Source organism: Melitaea cinxia, chromosome 14 (genome assembly GCF_905220565.1).
Source record: "Melitaea cinxia chromosome 14, ilMelCinx1.1, whole genome shotgun sequence".
NCBI classification, from domain to species: domain Eukaryota; kingdom Metazoa; phylum Arthropoda; class Insecta; order Lepidoptera; family Nymphalidae; genus Melitaea; species Melitaea cinxia.
Window position 1 is genome coordinate 6,023,674 of NC_059407.1, and position 14,299 is coordinate 6,037,972.

At 31.5% G+C, this 14,299-nt stretch overlaps 2 protein-coding genes across 2 annotated transcripts; one reads left to right on the forward strand and one right to left on the reverse strand.

The window, feature by feature from the left end:
* Window positions 1-2,857: 2,857 nt before the first annotated feature.
* Window positions 2,858-5,132, forward strand: LOC123659471 (juvenile hormone esterase-like). Its single transcript, XM_045594683.1, has 3 exons — window positions 2,858-3,167; window positions 3,312-4,603; window positions 4,845-5,132. The coding sequence occupies exons 1-3, from the start codon at window positions 3,033-3,035 to the stop codon at window positions 5,011-5,013; spliced, it is 1,596 nt and encodes a 531-aa protein (XP_045450639.1). The 5' UTR covers window positions 2,858-3,032; the 3' UTR covers window positions 5,014-5,132.
* A 17-nt stretch (window positions 5,133-5,149) lies between these two features.
* Window positions 5,150-13,326, reverse strand: LOC123659473 (juvenile hormone esterase-like). The gene is made up of 3 exons (XM_045594685.1): window positions 13,075-13,326; window positions 10,802-12,099; window positions 5,150-5,306 (listed from the first exon to the last, which is right to left on the reverse strand). The coding sequence occupies exons 1-3, from the start codon at window positions 13,249-13,251 to the stop codon at window positions 5,150-5,152; spliced, it is 1,632 nt and encodes a 543-aa protein (XP_045450641.1). The 5' UTR covers window positions 13,252-13,326.
* Window positions 13,327-14,299: the final 973 nt, after the last annotated feature.

Sequence of the window (14,299 nt, forward strand, 5' to 3'; positions counted from 1 at the left end):
ACATTTCATATCTACAGAAAGTGCAGTAACGGAGGAAGACTGTCTTTTGTAAAATTGACTTTCAAAAAGTGCTTATTTTCAGCCTGCTTTGAATAAATGACTTTATAGTGAATTAAGTCATAAGTTGTGACTGAAGCAGATGGAGAAAATAATGAATAATAATAAGGAATACAGAATAGCGTATGAATAGGGAATACAAACTTATAGGACTTCTCGATAAACAAGATTAGTGGTTATGATGATGTTTTTGAAATCTCATAGATGGCGCTGCTTTAAAATTGTCTTGATACTAATATTCGTTTAATTATGTTTATCGGCCTAAGTAACTTATATTGCGTGATATTTATAGTGTGAAGCTAGCTTATAGCATGATTATTATTAACATAATAACAACAACATTCAAATATGCGTCGTTAGATTACACGTTGTTACAGAATGCATTGAAGAAATAAAGGTTCACTGCTCGTTCCCCGTAGGTGTTAGCGTGATAATATGTAGCCTATATGTTGACCCGACTTCTTAATAATATTCGTGCCAAATTTGAAGTAAATCCATGCAGTACTTTTTGAGTTTACCCCGGACATAAATACAGACAAACACAAACAGAAAAAAATTCTAAAAACTATATTTTTGGCTTCGGTATCGATTGTAGATCACACCCCAAGTACTCTTTTAAAAAAATATTCAATGTACAGTTTTAACTTTCCTACCATTTTATTATAAGTACTTATAGATATTTATAGTATGAGATATCTAGGTAAAGTTTTAAAGGATGATATAATTTTAAATTCAATAGAATATCAACAAGTGACATGTTATTTTTAAATTAATTTAATTTACAATTAGTAAAAGAAACTGTAAAATATCTTTCTATAAGACTAGTGTTTAGTAGATACATACAGTGTATTGTTTTTGATTTATTTGGTAATGTCATATGAAGACAACGAGGCCCAGGATACATGAGGTATTAAAAAATTTACAAAGCGAATTCAATAGGCTTTAAAAAGGCTTTTTATAGTACGAAAAATGTAAAAAGATCATTCTGTGATCGGGTTCACACGGCCGACTAAGGAGCCAAATTTTGCAAACATCTCACGTGTTCCAATGTAGGGGTACCATGATAATAAAGTATTCATTGAAATGTCAGTAAATAAATATGCTGAAATTTAATGTTTAAAATAAATTTTCAAAAGATGTTTTAAATTTATCTGTAACAAAATAGTTATATATGAACTAAATTGATTATGAATTACTTTAATATGATTTTTAGCAAGGGCGTGAGAAGACGATTGAGGTCCGATTTTAACTAAATTCTTCCCTACACACATTGGCCAATCAGTCAAATATGTTTAGACGAGTATAGTTTAGTTTATTACGTAATATAAAAAATAAATGCCACCTTTTTCTACCCTGCCGCATAAGCACTTCCCAGCATACTTGTAGTATAACTGAGTAACACTTTGTCATCCGTAATATTAAGGAGAGGAATATGTAGAAAGGTACTGAGAAGCTGGCGACCACATAGAGCGATTAACAGGAAAAATTATCAATATAAAAATTTTGGTGAGTGCTCATAACAATCAAAAAATATTTAAATAAATGACTAATTTATACAACCTTAGCACTGAGTTGGAATATACAACTATGTTAAATCATGATGATATTTTTTACTATAAGAGTATTAATTAAAGAGAGTAACGTAATATTTAATTGTCCTTCCACAACATAGTAATTATGGTTATTGCTTAGAGTAAAAAGTTGCGATAATAGACTTACGCGGATGTTTAAAGCGTACAAAATAACACAACAAACACCGCAAAACACCTGATACAGCTTTATATGTGTACGATTTTGTCATAATTAATAAAAATTACTTAAACCTAGCCTTAGTTCGTAGACTTTAAGGTCGAAAATTGTGCATTTTTTATTTTATTGACTACAAATATAAATTTGTTTTTTGTGTGGAAGAGATCGTGGTTCGTTCTCACGACACAGCGCGCACAGGTGCGCATCCGGCTATCTCAGTCCCACACCGGGATTTGAATCATTTTAGTACCACTCTAATTATATTCGTGAAACAACAGCATGGAATTTATTGAAGAAAAATGATTCAGACATGAGTTGATTATTACTGGCGAATTTATCACTGGGGACGAGACAAAGACATTTTTTTTTTCGTTATAACCATTACTAATTAGTAATTAACTAATTAGGTCGATGATTTCAAACGCATTATTATTAAGAATCAGATTTTTTTTTGTGTAAGTTTAGAGGTACTAAATAGAATGTTGCTAACTCTTTCTTTTTTCTGTTTCACAAGAGAGAGACCAACATAATCATGTAGGTTTTTTTAATAATCTTTCTGTTACTACATAAACAACAATTGTTAAAAATATTACTTAATTTATACGTCTTCCTGCATTTTCGAACAAATGCCGGTAGAAGTTCTTCACTTAATGGAATGGTTAATCATATTATAATAAAACTTCAATTCTATATATTTTAATTCTAAATATATATAGTGCGACAATGTTTAATAAATTATACTTACGAATAAAAAATAAGGAGGTATGAAGTTCACCAGGTCAGCTGGACGCTAGTATAACATAAATTATTAAATACCAAGTTCTGTTTAAAAATATATAACTAGTGAATTGGCAAATAAATGTAGCAGCTCTTAATTTATTTGCCAATTCGCTACAATGGCAATAAATTATATTTACAATTTTGTAGTATTATTAATCTGTGGTCTGTAGTCAAAGCCTAGGAGTCAAAGCAATGTTTCTTGGTTGGAGTAAGTACCTAGTTACACAACTAAAAGCCATTAAGCAAAGAACTGAACTGAAGTACCTAGTTGAATATTCTGACTTCTCGAATGAAAGGTTATTTTAGTCCTATAAGTTTTAAGCGATTTTCAAAGGCGATTATTATTAAATTTATTATAAAGTTGGAAGTATTAAAAAGTCAGCTATTTTGATAAAATCAAACAGAACGAAATAAAGTTCTGTTTTGTAAATACATACAAGGAAAATATGTCAAACCCAATAGTGAAAGTTACAGAGGGACAATTATCTGGAAAAATCTGTAATATATCAGACGATAAGCAATATTTTGCCTTTAAGGGTATTCCTTATGCTCGACCACCACTCGGAGAATTAAGATTTGCTGTAAGTTTCATTAATTTATCACTAAACTAAACTTTCGTTAATAATTACTACATAGAAATATTACTATAGTTTAGGGAAAATAGGGTTTGTACAGATTTTAAAGTTAAGTAAATAATATTAAATACCAGTATCTATTATTTTTAGCCACCGGAACCACCTGAACCGTGGGAAGGAGTTAAAGATGCTACAAAGGATTGCAATATATGCGCCCAGCTTGACAAGGAGACATTACAAGTTGTGGGTGATGAGGACTGCCTATATCTTAATGTTTATACACCAAGTTTACCTACTTCAGACTCGTCTCTATTACCAGTAATGGTATTCTATCATGGTGGAGGCTTTATCTTTGGCAGCGGCACAGACGATGCTGTTCATGGACCAGATTACCTTATTGAAAAAGATGTTGTAATCGTCAGCCTCAATTATAGACTTGGGGTCCTAGGATTTCTATCTCTAAGTTGTAAAGAAGCTCCTGGCAATGCAGGATTAAAGGATCAAGTGCAAGCATTGAAATGGGTGCAAAAAAATATCAAAAATTTCAATGGCGATCCAAAAAATGTTACTATATTTGGTGTTAGTGCAGGCGGGGCTTCCGTTGAATATCTCATGCTTTCCCCAATGACTAAAGGCTTGTTCCACAAAGCCATTGCCCAATCTGGCTCATCATTACTCCCATGGGCTCAAAACAACAACATCAAAGACTTAGCATCAAAAATTCCTATTATTAAAAAGAAAATAATAACAGACGATAAGGATTTACTTAAATTTCTTAGAAGCATGGCATTTAAAGATCTTGTTATGAGTTCAATGCTATTGTTAGCAACTTTAAAATGGCAAGGAGGACTTCATTTTGGCTTTGTACCTACAATTGAAAAAGAAGGTGATTGGGAGCCCTTCATCACAAAATCTACATATGATTTATTGTCACATGGAGAATTTAACAAGGTACCTTATATGACTGGCTTTTGCACCCGAGAAGGGCTTTTGATGTTATCTCCAACCTATGAAGCAATTATAGAGAGATTGTGTAAAGAAAAAGTGTTTTTAGACCACTTACCATTCAAAATTGATGATACACAGAAAGTTGATATGGAAACAAAGTTGAAAACTATTTACTTAGAAGGAGAAAAAAAGTATGATGAAATTGACTCCTACGCCATTGATTTCTTTAGTGATGTAGATTTTATTGGAGGCATCTATGTGTCAACATTATTGATTGCAAAAAACAATTCACCAGTCTACTTTTATGAATTTTCATATGATGGGGGTTTGAATTATTTAAAGAAGAAAATGGGTATAGATCGACAAGGTGCTTGTCATGGGGATGAAGGAGGCTACTTAATAAAGACTAGCATCTTACAGGACAATTTATCAGATACTGATAAGTTTGTCAAAGATAGAATGTGTTCAATGTGGACTAACTTTGCAAAGTATGGGTAAGAGCTCAATTTTTGTATATAAGAGTAAAAAAAAAATACATTATTACGCATATAAAACTATTAATTTTTATTTTTATTAACTATTTATGTAACTATTTTTAATAGAAAATCAATTAAATATATTGTTTAAAACCAATAACTAAAAAAAATCTTAAATACATGGATGGATTCATTTTTATAATAAAATTCACAAAAAAAATTGATAGGATGAAAAAAATTGTAAATTATTTTGTTACAGAGATCCAACGCCAAAAATCGACAATGTCATTACAACAATCTGGGAGCCAATTGCTGAAACAGGCTTGGCTTACTTATTTATTGACGACAAAATGTCTATGAAGTATGAAATGTATGGCGAAAGAATGAAGTTGTTTAAGGAGCTCTATGAAAAGTACTATAAACCTTAAGTGGCTAGTTAAGGTGTAAAATTAGACAGATTTAGAAAGAATTGGTACTTTTGAAATGTGATATATTATTTATTATATAATTGAATTAAAAAAAGGAAACATTTATCATACAACTTACAAAAAAAAAATATGTAAATTATTTCTCATATTTGTTATAAATTTCCCTGAATATAGCCATCTTTTCCGGTTTGTATTCCTCTTTAATTATAAGTGGGTCTCCAATGTTTATGTATGATGGAGAATCTTCTGTGTATTTATGCCATGGGACAGGAAGATCATACGGTGTGGGTTTCCTGTGGAAAAGAATTATTAAATAATTTTGTATTATATAAAATATTATAAGAACGCAATAAAAATCACAATAAAGTAATAAGTAAATTTGATATTTCTACAATTAACTTTAAATAAAAAATTATGAAAAAGAACGTATGAGGCGTTAAAAGAAATAATGAGTTAGTGTTTAGGTTTCCACGTTTTTTTTACGTTGTTTTTAACCGACTTCCAAAAAAGGAGAAGGTTCTCAATTCGACTATTTTTTTTTTTTTTTTTACATATGTTACATCAGAACTTTTGACCGGGTGGACCGATTTCGACAATTTTTTTTTAATCGAAAGGTGGTGTGTGTCAATTGGTCCCATTTAAATTTATTTGAAATCTAACAACTACTTTTCGAGTTATATCTAATAATGCGTTTTTACTTGATGCTTTTTTCGTCGACATACGTTGTATTATACCGCATAACTTTCTACTGGATATACCGATTTGGATAATTCTTTTTTTGTTAGAAAGGGGATATCCCTAGTTTAGTACCATGATAAGGAAACCAGGATCTGATGATGGTATCCCAGAGAAATCAAGGGAAACTCTCGAAAATCCGCAATAACTTTTTACTGGGTGTTTCGATTTTGATAATTTTTAATTTAATGAAAAGCTGATGTTCATCATGTGTTTACATTTAAATTTTATCGAGATCTGATAACTACTTTTTGAGTAATCTTTGATAACGCGTAGTTACTTGACTAGTTTTTCGTTGATCTACGTTGTATTACTTGTCGATGTAATTGAAGTCGGTTTTTTTTTCGTTTGTCTGCAAACACAATTATTTAGGAACGGATTCAAACAACGAACTAGGTACTAAACAATCGAATTTATGTAGATTATAAAAGTTGTTTATGTCATTATTTATTACATTTAATACTAGCTGTGCCCGCGACTTCGTCCGCGTGTAATTTAACAAAAAAGCTATTGTTCAATTTGCATTTAGTATTAGTAAAATTCACATTAAGAAGAAAATAATTGTTTTTGCTCGCAAACGAAAAAAAAAACGACTTCATTTATTACATTGACGAGTAATACAACGTAGATCGACGAAAAAATGGTCAAGTAACTACGCGTTATCAAAGATTACTCAAAAAGTAATTATCAGATCTCGATAAAATTTATATGTGACCACATGATAAACATAAGCTTTCGATTAAATAAAAATTATGAAAATCGGTATACCCAGTAAAAAGTTATTGCGGATTTTCGAGAGTTTCCCTCGATTTCTCTGGGATCCCATCATCAGATCCTGGTTTCCTTAATAAGGAAACCAGGATCAAAAGATCAGATAAATACCAAACTAGGAATATCTCCTTTCCAACAAAAAAAGAATTATCAAAATCGGTACATCCAGTAAAAAGTTATGCGGTATAATACGACGTAGGTCGACGAAAAAAAGCTTGAAGTAAAAACGCATTATTAGATATAACTCGAAAAGTAGTTGTTAGATCTCAAATAAATTAAAATGGGACCAATTGCCACACACCACCTTTCGATTAAAAAAAAAATTGTCGAAATCGCTCCACCCAGTCAAAAGTTCTGAAGTAACATACATAAAAAAAATACAGTCGAATTGAGAACCTCCTCCTTTTTTGGAAGTCGGTTAAATAATTGTGTTTGCTCGCAAACGAAACAAACCGACTTCAATTACATCGACGAGTAATACACCGTAGATCGACGAAAAAATAGTCAAGTAACAACGCATTATCAAAGATTACTCAAAAAGGAGTTATCAGATCTCGATGAAATTTAAATTTGACCACATGATAAACATCGGCTTTCGATTAAATTAAAAATCATTAAAATCGGTACACCTAATAAAAAGTTATAGCGGATTTTCAAGAAGTTCCCTCGATTTCTCTGGGATACCATCATCAGATCCTGGTTTCCTTATCATGGTACTAAACTAGGGATATCTTCTTTCCAACAAAAAAAGAATTATCAAAATCGGTACACCCAGTAAAAAGTTATTGCGGATTTTCAAGAGATTCCCTCGATTTCTCTAGGATCCCATCATCAGATCCTGGTTTCCTTATTATGGTACTAAACTTGAGATATCTCCTTTCCAACAAAAAAAGAATTATCAAAATCGGTACATCCAGTAGAAAGTTATGCGGTATAATACAACGTAGGTCGACGAAAAAAGCGTCAAGTAAAAACGCATTATTAGATATAGCTCGAAAAGTAGTTGTTATATCTCAAATAAATTTAAATGGGACCAATTGGCACACACCACCTTTCGATTAAAAGAAAATTTGTCGAAATCGCTCCAACATATACATAATACTTAATAAGCTGATGACAATAATAATCAAAACACAATTATAGTGTTTATTGAGTTCACCAAATTAGGTTAAATTTTGGCTAAAATGAATCCCTTAACTTGCCTCTTAAACGAGTCACGTGAAGGAACTTTACGGATGGACTCGGGTAACATATTCCAGAGACGAACAGCAGAAACAGCAAATGAATCAGACGAAAACCCAGACCGATGAATAGGAGTAGGAAGAGATAGATTATTTGAAGAGCGGAGAGATCTTTCATGAGATTTGGAAAGAAAAGTGAACTTACATTAAAGGTAAGAAGGGGTAGTAGGATGGGATAGAATAGTGAAAAGTAAACAAAGAACGGATTGGTAGCCATTTAAGGAGAGATCTGTAATAGGAAATATGATCATACTTCCGCAAACCGAAAATGAAACGAATGCAGGTGTTGAGCAATCGATCAAGTTTGTTCAAATGGACCTGATTGAGGTTCAGACAACACACATCGCCGTAGTCGATTTTGGGCAAAAATAAGGTATTCACCAAGTGGAGCTTGGCCTTAGTTGGTAAGAAATGCTTAAAGTGTAGTAAGGGATGCAATGTTGAGTAGAATTTACGCGAAACTTCATTTACTTGACCGGATCAGGAAAGGGACTTCAATAATTATGCCCAGATCCCTAACCTTTGTTGTAAATGGTATTGTGTATCTATTAAAAATCAGGTTTGGTAAAGAATTTATATCAATCAAGGCCAGTTGCCGAGAACTGCCCACATTACCGAAAGACATTTACCGAAGAAATTAAGACAATTAAACATGTATGTAATGTAAATTTTTTAGACAGAAATACATATGTAAAACCGAGCGATGTAAGTTTTAGATATAATAAAGTTACTTCGACAGATATTGTAAAGGTCATAAAAATGTTGTCGCGTGAAAAGGCGCCCGGTATCGATGGAATACGAGCGAAAGATATTATATTTTTATGTAAGCAGTTAAGTCCCATTCTAGCTAAATTTGTTAATATGTGTATTAGTAACAGTGTGTATCCTGATCAGTTAAAAAGTGCAATAATAAGACCAATATACAAATCGGGTAGCCATCTAGTGTACTCTAATTATAGGCCAATCGCAATATTGTCCGTTATAGATAAAATAACCGAAAAAATTATAGTTAAACAGATTAGCGAGTTTTTAGAACAAAATTATATACTTTGTGACACCCAGCACGGTTTCCGGGGAGGGCGAAGCACTGCGACTGCATTATTAGGTTTTTCAGACTATATCAATGAATGCCTAAACTCAGTTAAACAGATTATAGTACTCTTTATTGATTACAAAAAAGCCTTCGATACTCTAGACCATGAAATACTTTTACAGGCGATGGATGAGTGCGGAATTCGTGGACCCACAAAAAAGTGGTTTGAAAACTACCTTAGCAATAGGAAAATAAGGACTATAATATCAGGGGTGGCTGGGGAAGAGGCAAACGTGAATCTGGGTGTGCCGACCGGCTCTGTGTTTTGGCCGATAACATAATGCACGTTAACAGTGTGTCCAATGTTGTAAAGAACTGTAAAATGTTTATGTATGCTGATGACATGTGTCTAGCTTTTGCTTCTAAAAACATAACCGAAGTGCAAGAAGGTATACAGGAAGATTTTGATAGTATCACTAAATGGGCACATGACAACGGCATTATTTTGAATTTGTCAAAAACGAAATGTATACATATACACTCTCCATACAATCAAAATGCCAAATCTGTAAGTGAAAATGACCTTACTATAATGGGACATACATACGACTGCTTACATAAGGATAAATCAAACTGTAATTGTAACAAATTAAACTATGTCGATAAATTTAGATATTTAGGTCTCACCATTGATAAAAATTTTAATTGGAGGTCACATATAAATGAGACTTGTAATAAGCTAAGGTCCATATTAGGAAAGTTTTACCAGCTAAAAAATGTTTTAAGCAAATCTACTATACGAGTTGTATATTACGCGCTTGCCGACTCGCTCATTAGTTATGGTCTGCTTATATACGGCCGAACCTTTGTAACTTAAAAGATGTTAAAGATCTCCAAATAAGACTGATAAAGTTCCTAGTTAATAAAAATATTAAAAGGCAGTGTAATAAAGATTATGATAAATTGTTTCCCATCTGTAAAATAATACCAGTAGATAAAAAAGTAGATTATTTAATAGGCTTACAGTATTATTACAAAGATACATATAAAATTAATGTTAAAAATAAGTACAACACCCGTAGGGCTAGAGAAAATAAATTAATTAAACCAAAGATACATAATTACTATGGGGCAAGAACATCTCGATATCTGGTTCCTAAAGTATTTAATAAAATAGATTTTTTAAGACAAGATTTGGGAATTAGTATTGGCTCACTTAAGAAAAAACTTAAACAATATATTTTGGAAAGTTAAAAAAAAAAAAAAAGTTAAAAAACCTGTCATTGTATAAAAAAAATATTTCGTTTTCAAAAATTATTTTTCCTTTTTTTTATGTTTTAAGCATAGTTTATAGTTGGATTAAGTTAAGAGAATGTCATATTTTGCCTATTTACAATGTCGTTATGTGTTAAATAAGAGCGTGTCTCGCCATCAAACAGCAAAGTTTGGCGAGGACAATCAAGCTGTAAGACCATTGTAATTATTTTTGAAATAAATTAAATTAAAAAAAAAAAAAAATTAATCGCTTGGCACTTGGCGACATTGACAGCTATACCATGATTCAATGACCAGTTGTGTATACGCATTAGATTTTGATTTATAAGATGAATAGTAGAATGTAGTACACTAATCTTTGTCTGTTTATAAAGCTGCAGGTCATCGGCATAAAGGTGGTACTGGCATTTTAAATAAGATGTAATTGAATTAATAAATATGCATTTTTTTAAAACGTCAATGTAGATATCCATAATAATTGTGTTCTCAAACCAAAAAAAAACGACCTCGTTTTTGGCTGTCGGTTAATAAAAAAGAATGGATAATCAAAATTAGTACACCCTTTTTAGTCGGTTATATGTCATTATCATCATCATCACTTCAGCCTATCGCAGTCCACTGCTGGACATAGGCCTCTCTCTACAAGTACGCGCCAAAAATGGCGTGAGCTCATGTGTGTTGCCCATAATTATATTAGTTCATTTTACGGTTATATGTAAATACGTTTATTTACCCAGTTTTAGCGAAATTAGTCCACATTTTGCACATATTTGCTCTTAATTCACTGTCTCTTGCATCTGCTAAATTAGAAGAAGAATATTTAAATATATATCCCATGTCATCAGCGTGAATTGCGCCCTTGTGCACTTTACCAAATGTTTGTTTAAAAAAGTTAATTTTCCCTTCATAAGTGAATTCATAAAAGTATACTGGAACTCCTTCTCGTGCTATCATTTCGCCGCTTATCTTAATGCCAGCGGCAAAATCAAAATCAGTGAAGAAATCTATACTAGTTTCAACGCTGTCATCCTCAAGTAGCATATTTTCGAAGTAAACCTCCGAGAAGTTCCTGTTCAATCTACTTTTGTCACTTACTTCCATTTCATAAGCCCAACGGTCAACGAAATTTTTATTTTTTACCACATCATTAATAAGAATTGGATTGATTTGATAGCTCATAAAACCTTCCTTATTACAAAATCCCTTGATAATAGGAATGCGGTTAAATCTCCCCTCCTTAAATAATTTGTAAGGTGTATCAGTTATCATTGCTGCATTATTACCAAAGTCTTTTTCAATTACTGGTACAAAACCGAAAGAAACTCTATTAGTTGTTAAATTATCGATATCTTTGTAGCCTGCCTCTACAAGAATTGAAACAGGACTGTTAATGAGATATTTATATATAGCGTTATCATTGTGTGTAGATTCGTTATATCTCATATTTTTTAAAAGGCTTTGCAATACTTTTTTTGGTTCATAATTGATTGCCCAGTGATTAAAAGTAGATCCAGAATGAAGAATAGCTTTATGAAATAATCCTTCAGATAAAGGTGACAGAAGATGATATTCGACCGAGGCAGATCCAGCACTAACTCCGAAAATTGTAACATTGTTAGGATCTCCACCAAACTTATCGATGTTATTACGGATCCATTTCAGAGCTTGAACTTGATCTTTTAAACCCATATTGCCCCTGACTTCGGGTATGTCTAATGATAAGAAACCAAGGACACCTAATCTATAATTTAAAGTTACTACAACAACGTTGTTCTCAATCAAATAATCTGGACCCAACTCTTGTTTATCAATACCGTTACCATAAATAAAACCTCCCCCGTGAAAAAAAACCATTACTGGTAATAGATCTGTATTAGAATCGGGTAATTTTGGCGTATATACGTTGAGGTAAAGACAGTCTTCGCTTCCGATTAGGTTTCCTTTTGTCATATCAATTTGATAACATATATTTTTTTCGTTAATAGTCGTCGCGTCTCGTTCACCGACCCATGGTTCCGGGGGTTGAGGATTCTACAAAGTATAATTTTGATAAATTTTAATTCTGTCTGTTACATCTTACTTATGTTAATTTATCGTATAAAAATAAAAAGTTATTTAGATATTTTTATTTAGTTTTGCAGTATTAATTCACACACAGATAAAAAATGTATGTAAAATAATGTTTAAAAAAAATTCCAATAATTAAAAAGAAGTATCGTCTATTGTTGTTGGTTTCATACGTCTGAATAAAACAAAACAAACCTCTTCGGCGTTATCAATCGTTTTTCTAGACAAATTAATTTAAAATCTGGGGATTAAAAGATACAGATGAAATTATTTTTAAAATAAATTTCGTTTATTTTCATAAAAGTCTAACATATTTTACAAATTACCTACAAATTTTAAACGTTTCCTAGACTACACATCTGGCTTAAAAATTTTAAGACCCAGTTCCCTACTGAAAATTCCAAATAAAAAACGACGGTTTGTATGGAAAGTTATTGTAAGCTAAGTAGGTACCTAGTGTGTGTTTGAAACAGGGATTCCAAAATTTTCATACAATTTTTATCTGGGCTACCCGGATTCCAAATAGATCTATCTATGATATGTATGATATATAAAAATTGTATGAAAATTTTGAAAACCCTGTTTTAAACATACTACAATAGTTTACAATAACTTCACATAAAAATCATCGTTTTTTATTTTGAATTTTCAGTGGGGTTGTAAAAACGTTATTATTTGTAATTATTAATTTTCATCTTGTTTCTTAACATAATTTTAAAATGTAATAAATGTAATAAAAATTATTAGATAAAGTAATTATATAAAGTAATGTATAGTATAATAAAATGATAATTTTGAAACTTTATTGTATCTAATTAAAAAGAGAAAATAAATTACTTAGAAAATATAATGATCGATAAAAGTGTAGACGTTATATTATGAATCTCTACATATTGTGCATGACAGTGAAAACATAAGTTTTATTAAAATTCTGCTCACCTGAAATCTTAACTTCCCAATTGGAGGTTTCGCGTATGGGATACCCAAAAATTCATAAAATGGTATGCCATTGTCAGTTTTTGTTTCCCGACCTTTTAATCTTCCTTGACCAATTGACACAATGATAATTGTCCTTACTGTTAATTTAAGTAAATTATATACTGACATTTTTGTCATTATAAACAAGGACGTACTAACTAATGTATACTTAAATTAATAAATATATTTTATAACTTGTCTTGTTGCATTGATGAGTGCAAGTTTCTAATTGTGACTTGCAGTTCTTATTAATTATTTCATGCTACAAAGTGGGGGGAGAAATAAAAAAGGTCTTGCGTTAAACATGCAACTTATTAGCATGTACAGTAAGGTGCAATAAAATGTGGATATACTGAAAAAATATTCTAATTTATTAAAATACATCAATAAAGAAAATGGAATTACCTTTCCCATAATCATATATATAGTTATATATATATTATCAATTAGCTGTAAACAAAAAAAAAACCTGGTATTAGAGGTAGTTACCCCTTTCACATTACATGTCACTTGGTTAAAATTGAAGAAAAAAACATCAATGATTAAACAAATAATCGCACACTTCTTGGACGCTATTTTGTATTTCCCTCTTATTTTTCTTAAGTTAACTTTGGTTGCAAATGTTTCAATGTTGAAAATAAATAGTTTCCTACATACAGGTACAAGATTACAAATATAAGTAGTGAAATTATGAATAAATGACCCAATAATGGTGCGGTGGACATTAAACAGTTTTAGTTACAGCGACAAAGTCTCTCCTTTATTGTAGTGGACTATTTTTTTAACAGAAAATATTTATATGGTTGTTTTTTTTTTTATTTCACTAGGTCGGCAAACAAGCGTACGGCTCACCTGATGGTAAGCTATTACCGTAGCTTATAGACACCTGCAACACCAGAAGCCAATCCCCAATCCCCCCAGGAGCTCTGGTCACCTTACTCACCAACAGGAACACAATACTGCTTGAAAACAGTATTATTTTGCTGTGATCTTCTGTAAGGTCGAGGTAACTACCCCAGTCGGGCTGCTTCATATTTTGAGCAGGAAATTCCTACTGTGCCCTACCTCAGTTGGTTTAGAATGTAGTATGAAGAATTATTTTTTTTCAGTGTTAAAAGATATTTTAAGGAGCTTAATCATATGAATTTTTAAATCAGAACATGCGATGAACAGCGACATGTTATGA